The following is a 20,173-nucleotide window of genomic DNA, read 5'->3' on the forward strand; positions in this document are numbered from 1 at the left end:
GCACAGCTGGCCAGGACAGTCATGCCTCCCTGTGTAACACCTGACCACTGCCCCGACCCTCTGCCTAACGTTAAACACTGAGGACAGAGCCATGAGCCACTGGCCATTGTCTTCCCCTGGAAGAGTTAAAGGCTAAAAATCATAATAGGAATATAACACAGATCTCACAAGCCATTCACACCAGAGTCTCTCTATGAGAATACTTCCATCCAAATATGTATGTTCACTTGGAACATGTTTATAATACAGCCCCACCCCCATCAGAGAAAGGCTAAGAAGAGGACCAATTGAATGACATTTGGACACACCAACTGTCAGGAACAAAGAGAAGAGAAACTCCTTCTGACCAGCACCCTAGGTCATGCCCAGACTGCTATCTAACTCCCTCAAGAAATGTCTCCTCCTACCTTCCAGGAAGCTCCCTCTGCTCTGATGTCACTGTTAAACGCCTCAGCTTTCTTCTGTTCCTTTCTCAGCCTCTCCAGGGCTGCCTGGAGCTTCTCCTGTGAGAGTGGAAAGAACCACAGTCATGACATGAGCTTTCTCAGCATCAGAATAGGGATGTCGGGGAAGAAATCAGGCCAATCCCTAAAGACACTAGTTTACAGACACCGAGATGAAAAATTGGAAGAAGGGCCCGGCAGAGTGGCACATTGATTAAGAGTTGGCTTGGAAAGACAGCTCTGAGCAGTAGGGCCCCGGTTTGGATCCCACATGAGGGCCAGTGACATCGCCCTCTACAGCTAAGATGGTGAACAACAGCTCGGCCTGGAGCGGGGCTGCTGTGAGTCGCCGGTGATGGTATAGGCTGCAGTGGGGCTGGCAAGCAGCTGGCGTGAAATTTTGCGAGCTGCCGCGAGCCACTGTGAGCAGCCATCCAATGGCTGGTGAGCGACTGCCTCACCCAGGAAGAGCACAATGATAATACGAACATGGGCCAGTGAAGCGACGTCCTCCACAACTAGACTGAAGAACAAAAGGACAGCAACTTGTCTGTTCCCCTTCCCCGATTCCTCAATGTTTCCTTCCCCCAATTCCCCAATAAAATTAAAAAAAAAAATTGGAAGAAAACCTGAGGGGGTAAATGTTTCCTTAAGACTCAGGTAACAGAAGTCACCATCTCTGCTTCAGGAGATGACTGGTTCTCTTTGTCCTACAAAAAACCTATCCTGCAGCAAGGAAAGAACATATATCTCAATCAACTCAGCTCCCCAGTTACCCATGATTACAGGGGAAATGACAGCATTACTTGGGCACAAAACCTCCACTTATTAGCACAAGGTACAAAAATATCTACTTCTGGTTAAGAGTCTATACTGTGGCTTCTCCTTTCGTGATTGGGTGGAATGCAGAGAAATGGTCCCCAGGCCTCAAAAGGTGAGCATAGGAAGAAAAGTGATCACAGCACTCAGGTCTATGGTGACAAGGTAATTAGAGTCCAATATAAAGTGGAGATTTCCCAGCCTGCACTGTCTTTCCTCCATGCAGTTCTCTTACCTGGTACTCCTGGGCTACCTCCTCTACGAGGGATGTGTGGTGACCACGGTGCTCCTGAGACCGCTCGCAAAGCCAGCAAATGACCTTCCCATCCTCCTTACAGAAGAGCTGGAGTTTCTCTCCATGGCGCACACAGAGATCTATCTTCTGCTCCTCCTCTGGGCTCACCTTGACCTCCCTGAGTCTTTCCACTATGTTGTCCACAAACCAATTAGACCGCAGATCTCCAGGCTGGTAGGTGGCTCGGCACACTGGACAGCTGCTCTCTCCTTCTTGGCTGTTCACAGACTCCTTGTTTGCAGTGATGCAAGCTTGGCAGAAGCTGTGGCCACAGTCCAGGCTCAAGGGTTTTGTGAGGAGCTCCAGGCAGATGGGGCAGGTCAGTTCCTCCAGTATGTTCAGCAGGACTCCTGAAGCCATCGCAGCTGCGCCCCTGCTCCTACCTGTCCCGACTTCTGAGGCTCCTCTTGCTCACAGATTCCTGCCTGATTGGAAAGGTTAAAAGCGGGCAGAGTAAGAAAGGAAGGAATAAAATGATACTAACTGTGTAGAAATGAAGGACGGGCCAAGGCCAAATACTGAGGGACAGAAACGAAAGGTAGAAGAAAAGGAAAGGATGTTAATGACGTACTTAAAAGGACTTTTCACAAAAATTTTAAACTTTACTTCTGGCTCATATGAAATGACAAATTTCATTTTTATCTGTGCAATGGTTATTTCCCTTTACTTTTACTGAACAAAAGGATGATCTGAGGTCTTTTCTACCAAGATCCTTGTGTCACCAACCATTGCTCCTGCTTTTTTTTTTCCCATGCCGAAAACACACCTTCAATGTAAAAGCACCAAAGCACCTATGTGTGCCTCTGGGCTTTTATACCTGCTCTTCTCTCAGCATATAATGCTTCCTCTGGTCTCCATAGGATTCACTCTTATTATACTTAGGAAATTCCCTCCTTACATGTTCTTTTACCAGAAAGTCCTGTTCTAACTTGCTTATTTACAGTGTAACCAATGCCATTCCTTGATGCATGTTTGAAATGATTATTAGCATGATATAATGTATGACAATGTGTTTCTGTACATGTTAAAAGCAACTATCAGATGTGAACACAGAAATAGTGAGTGATTTACAAAGTTCACTTATCTTCAATACACAGAGTTGGGATGAACCTAATGCATTCTACTCAGAATCCATCTTCACAGGTCTACCCCACTGACTTAACAGCAAACAGGACTATAAAACTTCATGGATCCTATTAACATCCAGAGCAACGAGGGGTGTGAGAGTGGGAGCTCCAGGCCAGCTAGGAGGCTCTGGGGATTCTTGTGTTTATAGATGCTGAAATTCACCTTGGCCTGGAGATACACAAGGATGTGCGTAGGAGCTTGAAGGTATGTATGTATGTCTGTGGATGTGAGGAGGGAGGCAGTATAAATATACTCACAGGACCAACAAGTCAATATCTGAAAAATCGGAACACAGATGAAATGAATATCAGTCTTGGGAAAGAAGTCTCAAAATATTAAGGAAGAATATTGCATAAGTTCTTAATGACAATGAATTACATGCTAGCAAGTGAACTAATACCCATAAACACAAAGTGAGTCTAAACAGGCTCTAAACCACTATGACCCTGACATTCACCTGGAAAGTAATAGTAAATTAAATAACCAGCCATATGTATATGAAAGGACAGATGTAAAAAACACTGCTAGAGAGACGTATATGTTGTTTAGAAATCCAATCATTTGGGGGAGGTGGGCAGATAAAGGGTTGTCCAATAAATCCATTTAAAAACATAAGGATTGAACTGAAAGTTGAAAAAGATGAAGGGAATATGGCATAAGGGAGAGGAAAAAATATATTAGGTAAAGGAAATGTCCAGTTCATGGAAGACATATCACCTTCTCTGAGTGTGAAAATGCCAGTGTTTCTGGTGTGCAGAAAACTGCTTGGCTTTAGTATCACATGAGCGTGCAGTGCCCATGATGTATGGTCCTTCCCAAATTATGTAACATTTGGGGACTGTTTCCCAAATTATTCATGGTTTCCCCTCAGGTAAGAGGAGAGGACACACTTAGCTCTGCCCTTGGGCTGTGGAATGTTGTGAGGCGGATCCAGTGTGGAATTGGAAGATCAGTAGGGCGCATGCACAGTTGCCCAGGGGAGAGATGATGAGCGCTTCAGATGAGGTCATGAGAAGCAGAGGATGACAGTCAGATATAAGAGGAGGTAAAGACAAAAGATTCATAGTTCTATTTGATACTTAGGAACAAAGGGTGAATATCAGACCTGGTTTCTCTCTTCCTGTAAATGTAATATTGGCTTACTCTTCTCCTAGTAAGTTGGTGTTTTGTTTTTGTTTTCTGGGAAACTTACAATAAAGTAGAAGGTCAGCTGCCTTGCAAGGCTGCATTACTGACAGCAAAAATGGCCTCGTGTAAAGTGCATGTGCACTAGGAAGGCTTATATAGACCTTAAATACCAGTTAGTAAGCAGACGCCTCATTTTTCACAAAGGAGTTGTGACTCTTATAACCAACTGTGTCTCTTTTAAGCCCCTGGAAGTTGTACTTATGGGCTTTCACAAGGCAATCAGTCCTTTGTAGCTCTAGGCTTCCATAAGGTATGACAGTTTCACAACATCCACTTAGTCTGGTTTCTTAAAAGGCTGAGATATCAAGGATAAAATATTTCATATCACACTGTGAAGACCATCACTGACAGCTCACCTGAGGCTGCCATGATGACATATTGTCCTGTATCTTTAGCTAAACTAAGAGACCCTGGCAGTTTATGTCTGATCAGGTGTCATGGATGGGAATGGCCATCCAAATGGGAAATGATGCTGCTGTCAGTCAGAGGGGATATCACAGAGTGGTAGCACAGTGATGCTCATTCTCCCACCTGGACAACATATGGCCCTGTGGCCATAATCTAGGCTCAGGGCTTCTATCAGGAACACTAGGTCAGGGGTCGGCAAACTGCAGCTCGCAAGTCACATTTGGCTCTTTGGGTACATACATGTGGCTCTGAAGTAAAATTGAAAATGAAAATAAAACTGTTATAGTTTCACTTATAAAATTTGTAAAAAGTATTATTCACATAATGGTGATTTCATTTATTTTATAGGTCTCGCAAAACTTTGAGGGACAGGATTGGTTCTTCATCTCAAATGTTTGCTGACCCCTGCACTAGGTAAATATGACTATGAAGCAAACACAGAAAAGGAAGACCTCAGTAGATATTAATGTCTTGATGGTTGCCAAAGTTTGATGGTAAAAGAAAGATCTCCAGTAGAAGACAATAAGTTTTCCCTTTGCTCTGTGAGGGTGGGGAAAGCTATACATGCTGTGCATGGAGATTAATTTAGACCTATTAACAATGTCCACTGGTGCCATGTTCATCACACATGAAGGGAAACTGATAAGGAATGAGGAAGAAGGAGAACTAGAAGTATAATCCAGCTAATGGTCCAGATACTGAAAATAGCCCAGAGGACATATTCAGGTAGCTCCTGGCTGCAGAGACTGTGGCCCAGATCAGACTCTGATGACAGCAAGATCAGAGGTAGACATTATATCAGGGGTAGATACTAAATGGCGTCTACCCCTGTTTATGACTCAAGCTGTAATCCAAACATGGGTCTGGGTCCTCCAATTATTTCTTTTCCCATTTAGGATCCAACTAATGCTGAGATGCATCAGGAGACTATAGACGAGGCTGGAGCACAGCATGCAGCCCGCCTTGGGGCTGTGGAATTATTTTCACAGTGGAGCCATTAACAGCTAAGGTGAAAGCAGCTGCACTCACAGGACTTAGGGAAGTGCAGAGAACCTGAGTCACACGGGGAGGATGACCCCACCCCTACCTAAGCAGTGCCCAGAAGCTTAGGGTTATAGGAAATGGAGGTTCCTCTCTTAAAGGGCTCATACACAGGACTTAAAGGACTTGAAGAACCCAGCGCAAAAGCAGAAGCTTGAGCAGTGTCTAGACCTCTTATGCAGGAGACCCATCCCCTGCAGCAGTGGAAGCCTGTTGGACTGGCTCTGGAAACAGACGTGGGGGGGCGAGGGGCTCCCTGGTTGTTTCATCCCCTGCCTTACCTGCGCAGGGCTGCCTGGCTCCATTGTTGCATCTCCTCTAACCTGCCAGCGCCGCTGAGGGCGCCCTATTCCCCAGCAGCAGCTGGGCCTCCAGAGCTGACTGGGAAGTGCTTAGCCCCCGCCCTTCTCCGCCCCTCGCCAGCACCGCTGCGCCACCATAGCGGCTCTACAGGAACCGCTCCTGCCTCCAGGGACCCGCCACAGCCCTTGGGCCTGGGCAGCCCTCACAGAGAACGCCCTTAGCCCTGGCCCTGGTGGCTGCGGTGGGGGGTGGTACACTTCCAGGCCCACGCGGTCAAACAACGGAAGACACAGTCTTGGCAGGCTACCACACCCCAGGCACTGCACAGGAAGCAGAGGGAAACTCACCTCCAATCGGCCAAGGGACAAGCCCCATAAACTTGTTCTGCAGCTCCAGCCTGAGGCGCAAACTCAGTCAGAATTCACGCCCCCAGCTAGGCCCCTGACTGATTTTCACAGAGGAGCCACAGAGCAGCAGGGGGAAAATGAAAGTTAAATTCCTGGAGGGAGGGGCAAGAAAGTAAAAAAACTGTTGACCAATGGGAGGCCTTCACACAGGGGCCCTGGGAAATTTCAAGGCTTTTTACTCTGGGACAGCTGGCCAGGGACTCCATTCTTAATCCTGTCTCAGTTCTGCTCTTGGAAGCTGTTCTCAGGGCTCTTCAATGTACACACCCTTTGGAGAACTAGGCTTCCTTTAATTTCACACACATCCACTTGGTCTTGTTGCCTTGAAATGAGATGGCTTGAGGAGGGAATAATACCACAGTGGGGACCCACACAGAAGGCTCACCTGAGGCAGCTCACTGGCAGATGTCTTCTGCCCTGTATCCACCAGCTAGGCTAAGTTAGGACACGTGAGAGGGGATGGCTACCCAAATCTGAAATTACCTCAGGTAGTGATCAAAGGAGCTATCACAGAGTGGTAACACCTTGATGCTGACTCTCAGAACCTGTACTCATGGCCGAAATGACACTTTTCCTAAATAGGCTACAAAGATGAAAATCCATGAAGTGTCATTTTGGGCAATGTCATCTAATGCTATTTAATTAATATATAATCTCTATAGTCCTAACATAACAATGAAACAGAAAAGTAATTGTGATGGTTAATTTTATGAATCTGTTTACTGGACTGGCCACAAGTTGCTTAGGTTAAACCTTATTTCTGGGTGTGTCTGTGAGGCTATTGTTTCCAGGTGACTATAGCATTTGAACTGTGGGTACAGTAAGACAGATGATGGCTAGTGTTTTGGGGCATCATCCAATCTCTTGAGGGCCTGAGTAGAACAGGGGCAGAAGAAAGAATGTTTTCTTTGTGCTCCCTGCCTGCCCTCTTGAGCTGGGATGTAGGCTCTCTCTTGCCTTTGGACTAGGACTTATATATTTACTACCCAAGTTCTCAAGCTTTTAATCTTGGAATACATTACACCACCAGCTTTCCTGAGTCTCCAGTCTTGCACACGATAAGGCCTTGAACTATTCAACCTCCATAATCACATGAGCCAATTCCCCATAATAAATTTCCTTCATATAAATGAAGGGTCTGATAATTAAGTTTTCAAAATTGTTGCAATAATATTGCTAATTTTCTTTGATATCAGAGGGATTATTATGAATTTGTACCAACTAGACAAACCATTAATCAAGTTTACTATTTGGAAGTCCTAAAAAGGCTGCGTGAAAAAGTTAGATGACCTGGGCCGGCCGAGTGGCGCGATGGTTAAGAACTGGCTTGGGACGCCAGAGGGCCCCGGTTCGGATCCCACATATGAGGGCCAGTGACACTGTCCTCCACAGCTAAGATGCTGAACAACAGCTCAACCTGGAGCTGGGCTGCCATGAGTCGCTGGCCACGGCGTAGGCTGCAGCCCCTGTGGCAGTGGGTTGCCATGGGCTACTGTGTGTAGCCAGCAGCCAGCGTCAGCGGCTAGCAGCCGCAGTGAGCAGCTGTCCAGAAGCCGGTGACTGATCTGCCTCGCCCGGGAAGAGCGCAATGATGGTGCCAACTTGGGCCAGTGAAGCAACGTCCTCCACAACTAGACTGAAGAACAAAAGGACAACAATTTGTCTGTTCCCCTTCCCCCAATTCCCCAGTAAAAATCTTAAAAAAAAAAAAAGTTAGATGACCTGAACTTTTGAAAACAATTCATGGCTCTTGCATCATGACAATGCACCAGCATGATTCAGTCTGTGAGGGAGTAAACAAATAACTGTATTAGAATGCCCTCCCGGCTCACTGATCTGTCCCTCAATAACTTCTTTCTTTACCCAAACATAAAGGAAATATTGATAGGAAGACATTTTGATAACAATCAGGACATCAAGGGTAATATGATGACAGCTCTGATGGCCATTCCAGAAAAAGAGTTCCAAAATTGCTTCGAAAGGTGGACTAGGCATTAGCGTCAGTGCATAGTTTCCCAAGGGGAGTACTTCGAAGGTGACTGTAGTGATATTCAGCAATGAGGTATGTAGCACTTTTTCTAGGATGAGTTTGCAAACTTAATTGTCCGACCTCGTATACCAGGGGTGCCAAAGAAATGTATACACATTTTAAGACATGTTATCTATGCTCAAACTGTATTTTGTAGTAATCAGAGGTGTCTGGATATTTATGATAACCACTTTAAGCACCTCTTGTAATTGCAGAAGTCAAATGTGACTTGTATTCATCTTTTGTTATTGGTATATATTGAGTATTAAAATTAGTACAGTGTTTCCCTTTCTTAAAATGGGTATACATTCTTTTGGCACCCTGTAGTGCCCACTTTTTTGGCGCTCTCTCTCTCTCTCTCTCTCTTATATAAATAAAATTAATATTATAAATCAAGAATCATGACTAATACACTATAAAAGAATTCTAAAATCCTGGGTTAAGTGGCACAGGTGAACTGTGATAATGATAACGACTCAGGTGAACAGTGCAATTTCAAAAGATGTGTGCCTAAAAAGGACTTGGAGCAGGTAAAGGTACAAGGAGAATGTTGTAGAGATGATAATGGGCAAAGTCAAACCTAATCCAATAAAATCAGTACAGATAAGGAAAATCCAGAGTTAAAAAAAGAGCTTTGAATGTATATACCATTTGCAGGAGTCTGTAGACTGGGGTGCAGCATGTGTTTAATAGGAGGAGAGGTGGTTAAATGATGAGGCACCCCTTCTTTAACTCCCTTTTCTCGTGGGCCTCATCATAACAAGGAATGTGGATCATGCCAACATGGTCAGCTCTGGTGTAAAATTCCGTGTAGTGAGAGGAGCATGGCGGATTCAGGTTTCATACTGGCTTAAGTTTTCAGGTTTCTTGACAAGATCTGATACTTTCAGTTTGAAATCTTATGCTTCGTAAAAGCATTCCAAGATATTGACCAAGCTTGTGGGTTCATTCAGAGATTTAAAGGGAGAGCAGTAAAAGAATATTGTAACTGTGGAAGGATTGAAAAAGAAAAAAGTACTGGACAGAGAAGGGTGTCTTGGATAAGGGAGTTCATAACTTTTGAACATTGCAGTCAATATCCCCATGCTGTGCTTGTCACACAAGCACAGTCAAACTCACTCTGAACTCTCCAATACCCTCCACTTTCAATCATACAGTATGCCTAAAACTACATCTGTTCTAAATATCTCTGCATTAAGCACCAGATTTCATATGTTCATTGTCCTCTTCTGGAAGTATGTGGGACTACAACAGGGTACAACCACTTTGGCAATTTGTGTAACGAGAGATCCTAAAATCCAGTAATTCAGTTTTACAGCTAAGGAGATGAAAAGAAAGCAAAGGTTAGGTTCCATTTCCACTAATGGAGATATTTGTTTCAATAAAACAGCACCAATAACAAATAGATCAACATTATAGCCATTGCACAAATGTGACAAAGAGAGATGGAAGGAAGGAAGGAAGGAAGGAAGGAAGGAAGGAAGGAAGGAAGGAAGGAAGGAAGACAGGAAGACAGGAAGGAAGGAAGGAAGGAAGGAAGGAAGGAAGGAAGGAAGGAAGGAAGGAAACTAAACATGAAGGCCCCAGAGCATGACATAGGCAGTCAGAATCTATAGTGTAATAGACACTTGGAAGAAGGGAACACTGTGGGGATGGTTACTAGTTTTATGACTTTTGTTTGAAGAAAGACCTCAATCAGCAGTGGGTGGACAGTTATAACTCAGTTAGCAACATTCAGGCTTACTGATTTGAAGAACAAGAATAATTTAGGGCTACCACACACAACAGCTAAAAACCGGTAGGAGAATATCTTTAAAAGAGATATCCAGAGGAAGAAATCCCAAATTGTACATAAAATGTCTGATAAAATCACTGAACTACAAATGTTTGATACAGATGATGAGCAGCCTAAATAGGGCTAATGGAACTAACTCATCACAAATTCCAGCTGCTGCAAAATGCAGGGGAGAATATGGAACTTAAGTTCAACCAATTTGACTGCCTGAAAAAAATAAATAAACACAATAATATTCTTCAGAGAAAGAAACAGAATCCAGAGTGTCTACATAACATTCACTATCCCCCTGGGGGAATTTTAGACACAATCTAAAATTGTTCGACATATGAAAAAGGCAGAAGATATGGCCCTATTCAGGAGAAAGGGCAATCATATAGACCAACTCTGAAATAATCCAGAGGTTGTATTTAATATACAAGGACTTCAACAGCAGCTATTATATCTAAGGTGAAAGATGCAAAAGAAAATATGCCTATACTAATGACCAAATAGGAAATTTCAGAAGACAAATAGAAATAGTTGTTTTAAAAATTGAAATACTAAAACTAAAAACTACGATCACTCAAAAAAGAAATCCACGGTTTGTTGAAGAGAATTTCAGGATCAGGAAAGAAAGATGACATGAAATGAAAAGTAGATTCATAAAGATTAGCCAACATGAAAATAGTGGACAGGTCCACAATCACCTGTAAAAAATATCAAGGAAATAGCATGAGCTTATGCCACAGAACAACTACTACAATACAACAATACAAGTATAAAGGAGCTGATTTGAATAAGAAACAAATGGATAAAAAAATCACACATTCATTTCAGTACATGCAGAATAGATTTATAAAAAAAACCAATACCTTTTCATGATTATAATAAATTAGGACTATCAATCTCATAAAAAGGAAATAAGGAAAAACCACGAGTTAACATCATGTTTAGTGAATAATTAGAAAATTAAATTTAAACATTCATTTAAAATAATGTTCAATACAAACTACCCTGAGGAGATCAACAAGGTCTCACTTTCCATCCCTGGCTGAGTAGATGAGTCACCTGGACTGAGAGGGTTCATAGCACTGGGAAGACGGTGGAGCTGTTATATGTGAGATATAAAAAAAATTGACCTAAGATTGGACAATATGGAGAGGTTAGGAATCAGGATCAATGAACTCCCACTCATAGATCTTGGGCAAAGTGGATGATCATTGGAATCTAATACCCTTAAGTGCAGATCATGCGTCTCTATCCCAACAGGGACCTCAGGTCCCCAAGATTTAGAACTTCTGGTCACCAATAGTGAGAGCTCTAAGTACCTCTGCCTGTTCATCCCCATGGATCAACCTACAGCATGAAGCCTGTGTATTCTCTCAAATTCTGCTGAACCTTTCCCCTTAAATTTCTACTGTGGACACCCATCTCACAAATTAATGGCCCAGCACTATCCTAAAGGCCCCACATATAGGATGGGGTATTCACCAGGACATGGTTCAGAGACGAGAGAGGGGAAAACCCTGGGCTGAAACTTGCATCATGAGAAGACCCACACTTGATGCTCAATGAACTTTTCATTTTGAGTCCAGAATCCCTTCTCAGGACATTTTCTGAGGAGAAGCAATGTAAGCGGAAGCTACTCACAGGCTTCATACTCTTGTGAAGAGAGGGCTTTACTTGGGGGCAGAGGATGCTGTATTTTTTTTAAAGATGTCTCAGTGCACAAAGATGTCTGTGTTTGCTAACTCAAGTACTTTTTCTGTAACTTGTTATACATTCTGAACTTGAGACTTGAAATTCCAGGGAACAAAAACCCATGGATATCCTTGGAGAGTCGCCTGTTGTATAATTCCATAGAATACATGTTTTTCTTAATGACCTATGGACTCAGTCATCATAGCAATAGGATGACAGCAAAGCAGAATTCAGAGGGAATATGGATAACAATCAGTTTCCCTCAGTGTCTATGAGAGGAGTGTGTGTGTGTGTGTGTGTGTGTGTGTGTGTGTGTGTGTGTGTGTGTGTGTGTGTAGAAACAGAGACTGGATGTATCTATCTTGGAATCCCTCTCCCACCGCAGGCTACCCAGAAATGGAGGACTGAAGGATTTCTTGTGAAGGCAAGAGTCCAGAGAAGACACTGTTTTGTCAAGTAGCCAAATGATTCTTTTTCTGTCAGCTTCTCAGCTCATAAATAGGTTGGGAAAGAGCTGGAAATGAACATGCCAGAAGACATGGGAGCAACACCATGTGCTGCACAAACACTCATTACTGCAGCATTGGCCCTGCTGCCTCCCTGGAGAACAGGCTAACTCATTCCTGAGGACAAATGTAGAGTGAGGCTGACCAGGAAAAGGGAACACTGACTTACGCCATTCCCGAGGGAGCGCGTACAGAACTCCTGAGCCTGCCTCTATCACCGTAAGTCATAATGTGAATCAGCACCTTAAAAATGGAGATTTACCTGGGCAAACAGAGAAAATGCTCTCTAATGAAAGGGAATTACTGTGGAAATAGACAAGAACAATGGACATTCATCTAGTATATTCACTTAGATTAATGAAGCTATTACAGTACTTAAAATAAAAGAGTAGGTAGCTATGAAGAACACAAAACTTTTTTCTATAGTAAAGAAACATTTATTATGTGCATAGTAACAATATAGTTAACTATAGGCAGAATGTTGTACAGTGTATCTATAGAACTTATTAATCTTGTCTACCTGAAATTTCACACTTGTTAAACTGCAACACCTTAAAAAGTTACCAGGTTGGATTTCATGGTAAGTGCTTTTACCACAATAAAAAAGGACAATTTGATTGATAGCAGACTATTAAATAGCAAATTCAAAGAGAATCTTTAGAGAAAATAAATAACATCCTAGAATTGCATATGTAGACAATTATTTACCTGTAAGATAAAGTATATTTGAAGATTAACAAAACAGAAATATTTATTATGCAAAAAGATGAAATTAAACAGTGATCTGTGATTCCTTAATCAACTTATTCTATTTCAAGCCATAACAAAGTTACTAATATTTGAAGTAGGAATATTCATTGTTAACATTCCTTATTTCAAATCACAGTGAAAATTATTTAACACTAATTTGGATCAGTATTAAGTGTTGGGAAATGAGGAAGCTAATACAAACATTCTATTATTTAATTCCCACCATATCACTATCCAGGATGTTTACTTCTAATGAGAAACTCAATCCAATCACATTTTATTTAATATGAACACATCACAATAATGGTATTCTAGCTAATTTCAAAGTTCAGGCTCTTAACTCCCAATGTTCACCCTCTATCTCACCTGCAAGAGCTCCCTGACCATGAAGAAGCACAACATGGTTAAAGCCAATACCACGAGCTGCTCCTATATCACTAACGGCTACATGGGTTGAACACATCAATCTATATCTTCTGACACCTAAGAATTTCCCATGATGCTCATGGCTCCTTCTGCAGATTAGCATTTCCTGGGTTGTCCCTCCAACCCTACATCCTAGGGAATCTGGCTCTTACCTTTTTGGGAGGAGTGCACTGCAGAAAGGCACCTGTGCTAGAGAAACACAGATCTAGTTCTGATCTTGCCTCCTCCATTCATTAGCTATGGGACATTGGGAAAGACCTCATAAGTTTATATATTCATTTAACTACCTGATAGGGATTTTTTCTTGATGATCCCCATATCTGATGCTGGAGATCCAAGATGTCCTCTCTCATGCACTGCCTCTGGCAGGCCACCTGATCTTTAGCCACTGCCAAGTCATTCAGCACTGCATCTTCCTCCAGCTTTTGCAGCTCTTCTGCTCCTCCCGGTATAAGATGCCTCTCATTTCTACAAACCCTTCCAGAATCCTCGTCTCTCAGTCTGTATGATTCTATTGGGATGAGAAGAGAAAGGGGCAGTCAGTCTGTCTAGCTGAGGGACTACTTTTCATGGGCCTGGGAACCAAGACAAAAACTATTTTCCTCTGGCACTTCTCACAGGGATGGGAGGTGAAAGGAGGTGAGCAGGGCTTGGGAAAACCATTTTCCTACTATTTCCCCTTGAGCTCCTCCCAAAGTAATTCAGCAATGCACTTCATCAAGGTCAACCAGGAGACACAATGTGATACCTGGATGAAGTCTGAATTGCAGACACTTGTCCTGGATAGACATGCCACACTGTGTAAGACTTTTCCACCCATAACTCCTAACAGGGAATCCTGGGTCGTCCTCAATGTGTTTTCTGAAAGTATCAGAGCCTCAAACTTAATGACAGAAATGGGACATGGGACTCATGAGTCACTTTTACATTGCTTCCCTCTATGCCTTTGTCTTCAAATAGCTGTTCTCACTTGGGATAGGTCTACTCTCCAGCTCCCAACCCTCAACAAGAAAGGGATGGAATGAGGACTAATCAAATGTCCTCTGGACTCATGAATTCTGAGGTGACAAAGAGAAAGGAGCCTTTTTGTGATTGGACCAAGGTGCTGCCCAGTTTCCCGTCTCAGAACTCCCTCAGAAACAATCTCTTCCTGCCTTCCAGGTAGCTCTCTCGTCACTGATGTCAGCTTCTAACTTCTCAGCTTCCTGCTCCTCCTCCGTCAGCCTCTTCAGAGCTTCCTGTAGCTTCTCCTGTGAGAAAGAAACCACCAAAGTCAAACTCTGAGCTTTCTCAGCACCTGGATAGAGGAAAAATGGGGAAGAAATCAGGCTCTTCTCAGAAGAGACTAAAGTTTACAGAAATGATACTGGCAACTAGAACCGAGAATGTAGATAAAAATCTTTATCCCTCGGTGATGGAAGTTTCCATGCCTTTATCAAGAGTAGCCTGCACTTCTCTTTTCCTAGAGGAAGAGCTGGTCCTGCAGCACGAAAAGCCCTTTCCTGTCATGGATACTTTCCCCACATCTAACACCATGTTGTGCAATCAGAACTCATCTTGGGAAGAAACTCACTCACATAACCTCTGTTTGCTAAAATTTTGTAGTGTATGCTTATTCTTGAAGAAAATGAAAGAATGCACAGAAACGCCCCTCATGTCTCAGAAGCTGAGCCAAGGGTATGAAAAGGGAAAGCAGAGCTCAGTCCTGTGATGACAAGGTGAATAAACACAGTTTAAAAAGTGAAGGTTTATTATTCAGCTGCAGCTTCGGGTGTACACTGCAGTGGTCAGGCATCTACACCATCCACGAAGGGTCTCCCTAATAACACAAATGTCCATCAGATCCCTACGAAATTTTACAACATTATTGATTATATTCAATGTGACCTATATTTTAATGTGTGTGTGTGTATATATATATATATATATATACACACACACACACATATATACACATATACACACACACACACATATATTTATATATATATATAAAATATACATATATAGTCATGGGATGTGGATTACAGCACAGGGAATAGAGTCAATGGAATTGTAACAACTATATATGATGTCAAAGTGGTAGTAGATTGGGGGAGGAGGGTTATGACTTTGTGAGGGGTGTAAATGTCTAACTATTACATTGTTTTGTAGCTCTGAAATTAATTAAAACAAAAACAAACAAACAAACAAAAAAGTGAAGGTTTCACTTCAGTTACCATTCTGCCCAATTCTTCTCCACCCTGGGGCCTACCTGACATTCCTGGGCCACTTCTTCAATGGGGAACATTTGGTGACCATGATGCTCCACAGACAGCACACAAAGCTTGCAAATGGCCTTCCCATCCTCCTTACAGAAGATAAGGCGGTTTTCCCCGTGCTGCTCACAGAGATCTGCCCCCTGCCACTGTTGTGACGTCGTGTTGACCTCCCTGAGTTTCTTCACTATGTTGGCCAGCTGCAGATTAGGACGCAGGTTCCAAGGCTGGTATCTGCTCTGGCACACAGGACAGTGGCATTCCCCTCCTGGGGCGCTCACGGACTCATTGTTTGCAGTGATGCAAGCTTGGCAGAAGCTGTGGCCACAGTCCAGGCTCAGGGGTTCTGTCAGGAGCTGCAGGCACATGGGGCAGGTCAGCTCCTCCGCTATGTTCAATTGTGCTGGAAAATCCATGGCCTTGCTCCGCTGAGGCTCCTCTTGCTCACAAACTCCTGCAGGCCTGGGGATGACGAAGGGGGCGGGATAAGAAAGGCAGGAACAGAAAGGATGCTGATTGTGCAGAGAATCAGAACTGCACAGAACATCAATGTTCCACAAAGGAAGGAAAAGAGAGAAGAAGAGTAGATCATGACAGAGTGAAGAGGGCTCTTTGGAATAATTTCAAACATTTTACTCTTAATTTGTCACATAACAAATTTCACCTGGTCAGGGAAATGATTGCATTTTCTCTTCTTCACCTGGAGAGAAAGACAATTGACGCCCTTCCTACCAGGAGCTTTGTGCAGCCCATCATTAGCCCTGCCTTTTCCTCCCCACCCGAAACATATCCTCCATATTAAATGTGCGAACCCCTCTGCGTCCCCCAGACTTTTGCACTTGCTTTTCTTTCTGCAGAGCATGATCCTACCCCTGCCATTTGCATGACTTAACTTTATTTTAATCGTTTCATTGAGCTATATTTACATCCATTTTAGGAGTACAGTAATTTCTAATAAATTTATAGAATGGTATAATTAACACCAAAATGTAATTTTAGAATATTTTTATTTCTTGAAAACAAACTAATGCCATTAGTACTCTGATGCTGAGCCTCATGCTATCATTAATCTCCCTTGTGTTTTTACTGATTTGGTTTTTCTTATGAATTCATAAAAGTGAAATCACAACACATGGTCTTTTGAGCCTGAATTCTTTCACTTTGCTCTCATTGAGGTTCATCTCTCCTGCCTTTCTTTCCTGTGCAAAGAATACATTGTTGTTATTAAAAGGGCAAAACCCACTGCTGCCTCAGAGAATCTGCACTTGTGTCTGTCTCTGCATGGACCGATCTTCTCCCTGATGTCAGCATGACTCACTCTTACATTTTACTCAGTCTCCCCTTGACACGTCTTCTTATCAGAAGGACTTGCTCTTACTTATCTGTAGCAAACCTGCCAATACTATCGCTTGCTATACAGTTGCTATCTTTTCCTTATTTTTCCTACATACTATATAACATCTTTAACTGTCTACCCTTCTTTCTAAAAAGTGATGCATGCATAGATCAGTTGTGTTTTGTTCACTGATGTATCGTCAGTGCCTAGAACAGTGCATCACACACAGGGACACAACGGTTGATGAATATATAAAACTTGAGAGAGAGAACCTTGTCCTCTCTCCATAGGTGATTGCTTTTCTTATCAGTTTTTCATCTTTTTTTTCCCATCAATTCAGTTTTCCCTGACTCTGGGTAGTGAACACATAATACAATATATGGGTGATGTGTTATAGAAATGTATACTTGATACCTATATAATTTACTAACTAATGTCACCACAATAAATTTAACATATATAAATGAATTAACAGCTAGCCAATAGCTGAGACATGTTTACCTCCTAACTCACCTGTCCCACACAGAACCTTCCCATTGCCCTCAAAGTCACTCTCCGGAGACACCTACAGAAACAGCAAGAACCACAATAAGAAAATCATTTTAAGACTAGCAAGTTTATAATCAGTTTTAATTTAGAGATCATCTTGACCTATTTATTTTTCATATTAACATTTTTTGACAAATAAGAGTACTGCCTTCATCAGATGTGTCAAGAGAATAAATGTCTTACAGAGATCATTTTTGTCCTAGGTAGAATTGGGGTGACGTGTCAGCCTCAGGAACCCTATTGAGAGTTCTCTCCACTACTGCACCGATTTAAGCAATGGCAATCAGAGGTAGTAGGGCCAGAACTAAATTGATACCCAGTGCTATGGGCATGTAGAAATGGAGAGATCAAGGCCAGTTGGGACGTTCTAGGAAGTCTTGTGTTTGTAGATGTTGAGCCTTTTCCTTGGCCTGGACATAAGGCAACATGTCAATAGGCACCTAAATGTTTGTTTCTAGGGAGGGAGGGGTTCATATACTTAGCATCACACACATGCCACATACCTGAGTAACACACATTCCAGGGAGGCATCTGTCAGTCATGGGAGAGAAGTTTCAACATGGACGTTTCAACAGATAGTGGAGAGAGAAAGTCTGTCTTGTTTCATACACTTTGAATGCTATTACGTGATGAATTGTGTCCCGTGAAAAGATGTTGAAGTCCTACCCCCAGGATGTGTGTGAAGATAAGTTTATTTGGAAATAGGGTCTTTGCAGATGAGCACATTAAAATGAAGTCATTAGGGTGGGCCATAATCCAATATGACTCTGTCTTATGAAAAGGGGAAATTTGTACACCGATAGACATGAACACATGGAGAATGGCATCTGGAGACACAGCAGAGATCACAGCCATTTAACTATACACGAAGGAACTCCATTGATTGTCATCCAATTATCAGAACGCAGCAGAACGGTAAGGAACAAATCCTTCCCCCACAGTCCTGAGAGGAGCCAACCCTGCCAATACAACTGATGTCATATTTCTGGCCTCCAGAACAGTTCAAATAAAAATTCAGTTAAGTGGTTGGTTTTCCATTGCAGCACCAGAAAAATGACACAAGTGATTATTTTTGCTGTATCCATTCATTTTAGTCTATCATTGAAGAAGCATTACACAATTGAAACCCTCCCACTTAAGAGAGACAGACAGACAGACAGAAACACTCTGTATGCTCCCTTTTGGAGATGGTACAATGTAGGAGTTTTTACAGAGGAATGTAAGGGCCAACATAGTCCTTAGTTTCCTAATCTCACTATAGCCTAGTTGTCTGCACAGAAGCATTCTGTATCTGTACAGTTCAGACAGGAAAAATAAAAATGTCTCCCCAGTGGGGGGAAAGTTCTATGAGGGTTTCACCCACCACCCTTGAAACTTCCCTTTTTCCCTGGGTCAGAAACTGCCAATAGGATGGTGAACCTGTTCTTGGTATCCAGGCATCTGAGGTTCTCAGAAACACTGCGACCCCTCCCCATTCCTCCATATTCAGAGCTCCCTCTTCTACCACCTCTGAGAGTCCAGGGTTTAGTTGCCCCTCATTAATGAGCCACCCCCAAGAGCTCCCGCTCTCAAATCAATTTGTTTCACAGAGTCATTTTGTAACAGAGGCAGTCTTCATGAAGCTATCTCTCGTCTCAGCCCTTTATCTCAGTCAGTTCATCAGAAAATCCTATGGCACTCTCTTCAACTTAGGTCCTATCCAACTCAGTCTTCTACTTGGATCCAGGAATAGCTTCCCCACTAGTCCTCTTGAAACTGTTAGTGGTCTCATGTAGGTTGCTGTCACTTCTCAACCCATTGGCCAGAGTGATTTTTTAAAGTAGACATCAAACATGTCACTCCTCTCTTCAAATGCATGTTATCAGTGAGTCGATCTTTATCATGGTCTAGTTAAGTCCACATTACACATCCCCGACTGCCCCAGTCTCTGGGCCCACCTTCACCCCAACCCACACTGGTCAGCTTTATGTTCCTTAATTGCTCAGGACAAAAATCCATCATTTCACTGAAGAATCTGTTGATAATCACCTTTCCATGCTGAAATGTAAACTGAAATTTATTAAAAGCTTCAAAGCCCTTTACCAGGGAACCACAGATATCTTGCTCTATTGCCCTATTGGTTTATTATTGTTGTTGTTTCTTAGTTTTACATTTTACCATAGTAATCTTCATCTTGTTTCATACTATCTTGCTCTTCTACTATTTTTTTACTTTCTTTCTCCTGACCCAGAGTATGTTTTGTAGGTACTTAATATTTATTGTATGTTCAATTGATGGTTATAATTTTTACCACAGCTGTATGTTTATCTTAAGAGTTTAAGAAAAATTATTCAAACATTTCAAAAATCCATCTTCTCTGGTTTTCTGGGCCCTGTATTAGCTCCTGAGTAGACAGTGAATATACACCAGATATGAGCCTTGTCCAGGTATGTGGCAGAGACTCATGATCCCTGAAAAGGGGGAGAAAAGGGAAGTTTACATCAAAATACATGTAACAGAGATCAAGGTACCCAGTGCTCCAAGGGGAGCTTAAGATGGAGTTCATTCTGAGACATTACCAACTCCTTTCCTTAGCTCTGTGCACAGGAAAAGTGAGGAAGGGGTTGTGTAATAAACAATGGAAAGGTCTGTCTAATGATATAAAACAAGTTCTAAAGCAGGAGAGGACACCAGAGGGTCATGGGGTGACCTGACGTAAGAGTAAGCTGCGGCAGGCAGAGAAGAACAAACTCCCTGTGCCTGGACCTCCAGAGGGACAAATGATCACGGGGAGCTACACCCATGGGCAACAACTTGATCATCCAGCCTG

At 42.6% G+C, this 20,173-nt stretch overlaps 1 protein-coding gene across 1 annotated transcript; it reads right to left on the reverse strand.

The window, feature by feature from the left end:
* Nucleotides 1-407: 407 nt before the first annotated feature.
* Nucleotides 408-19,778, reverse strand: LOC109378611 (E3 ubiquitin-protein ligase TRIM11-like; the record flags this gene model as incomplete). The annotated part of the gene is made up of 6 exons (XM_019634925.1): nt 17,329-19,778; nt 15,476-15,941; nt 14,363-14,471; nt 2,943-2,961; nt 1,498-1,963; nt 408-503 (listed from the first exon to the last, which is right to left on the reverse strand). Coding segments are annotated over exons 2-6 (1,110 nt in total), but the record flags the coding sequence as incomplete, so codon positions are not given.
* Nucleotides 19,779-20,173: the final 395 nt, after the last annotated feature.

The sequence above is a fragment of the Hipposideros armiger genome, unplaced genomic scaffold, assembly GCF_001890085.2.
Source record: "Hipposideros armiger isolate ML-2016 unplaced genomic scaffold, ASM189008v1 scaffold_2240, whole genome shotgun sequence".
Taxonomy (NCBI): domain Eukaryota; kingdom Metazoa; phylum Chordata; class Mammalia; order Chiroptera; family Hipposideridae; genus Hipposideros; species Hipposideros armiger.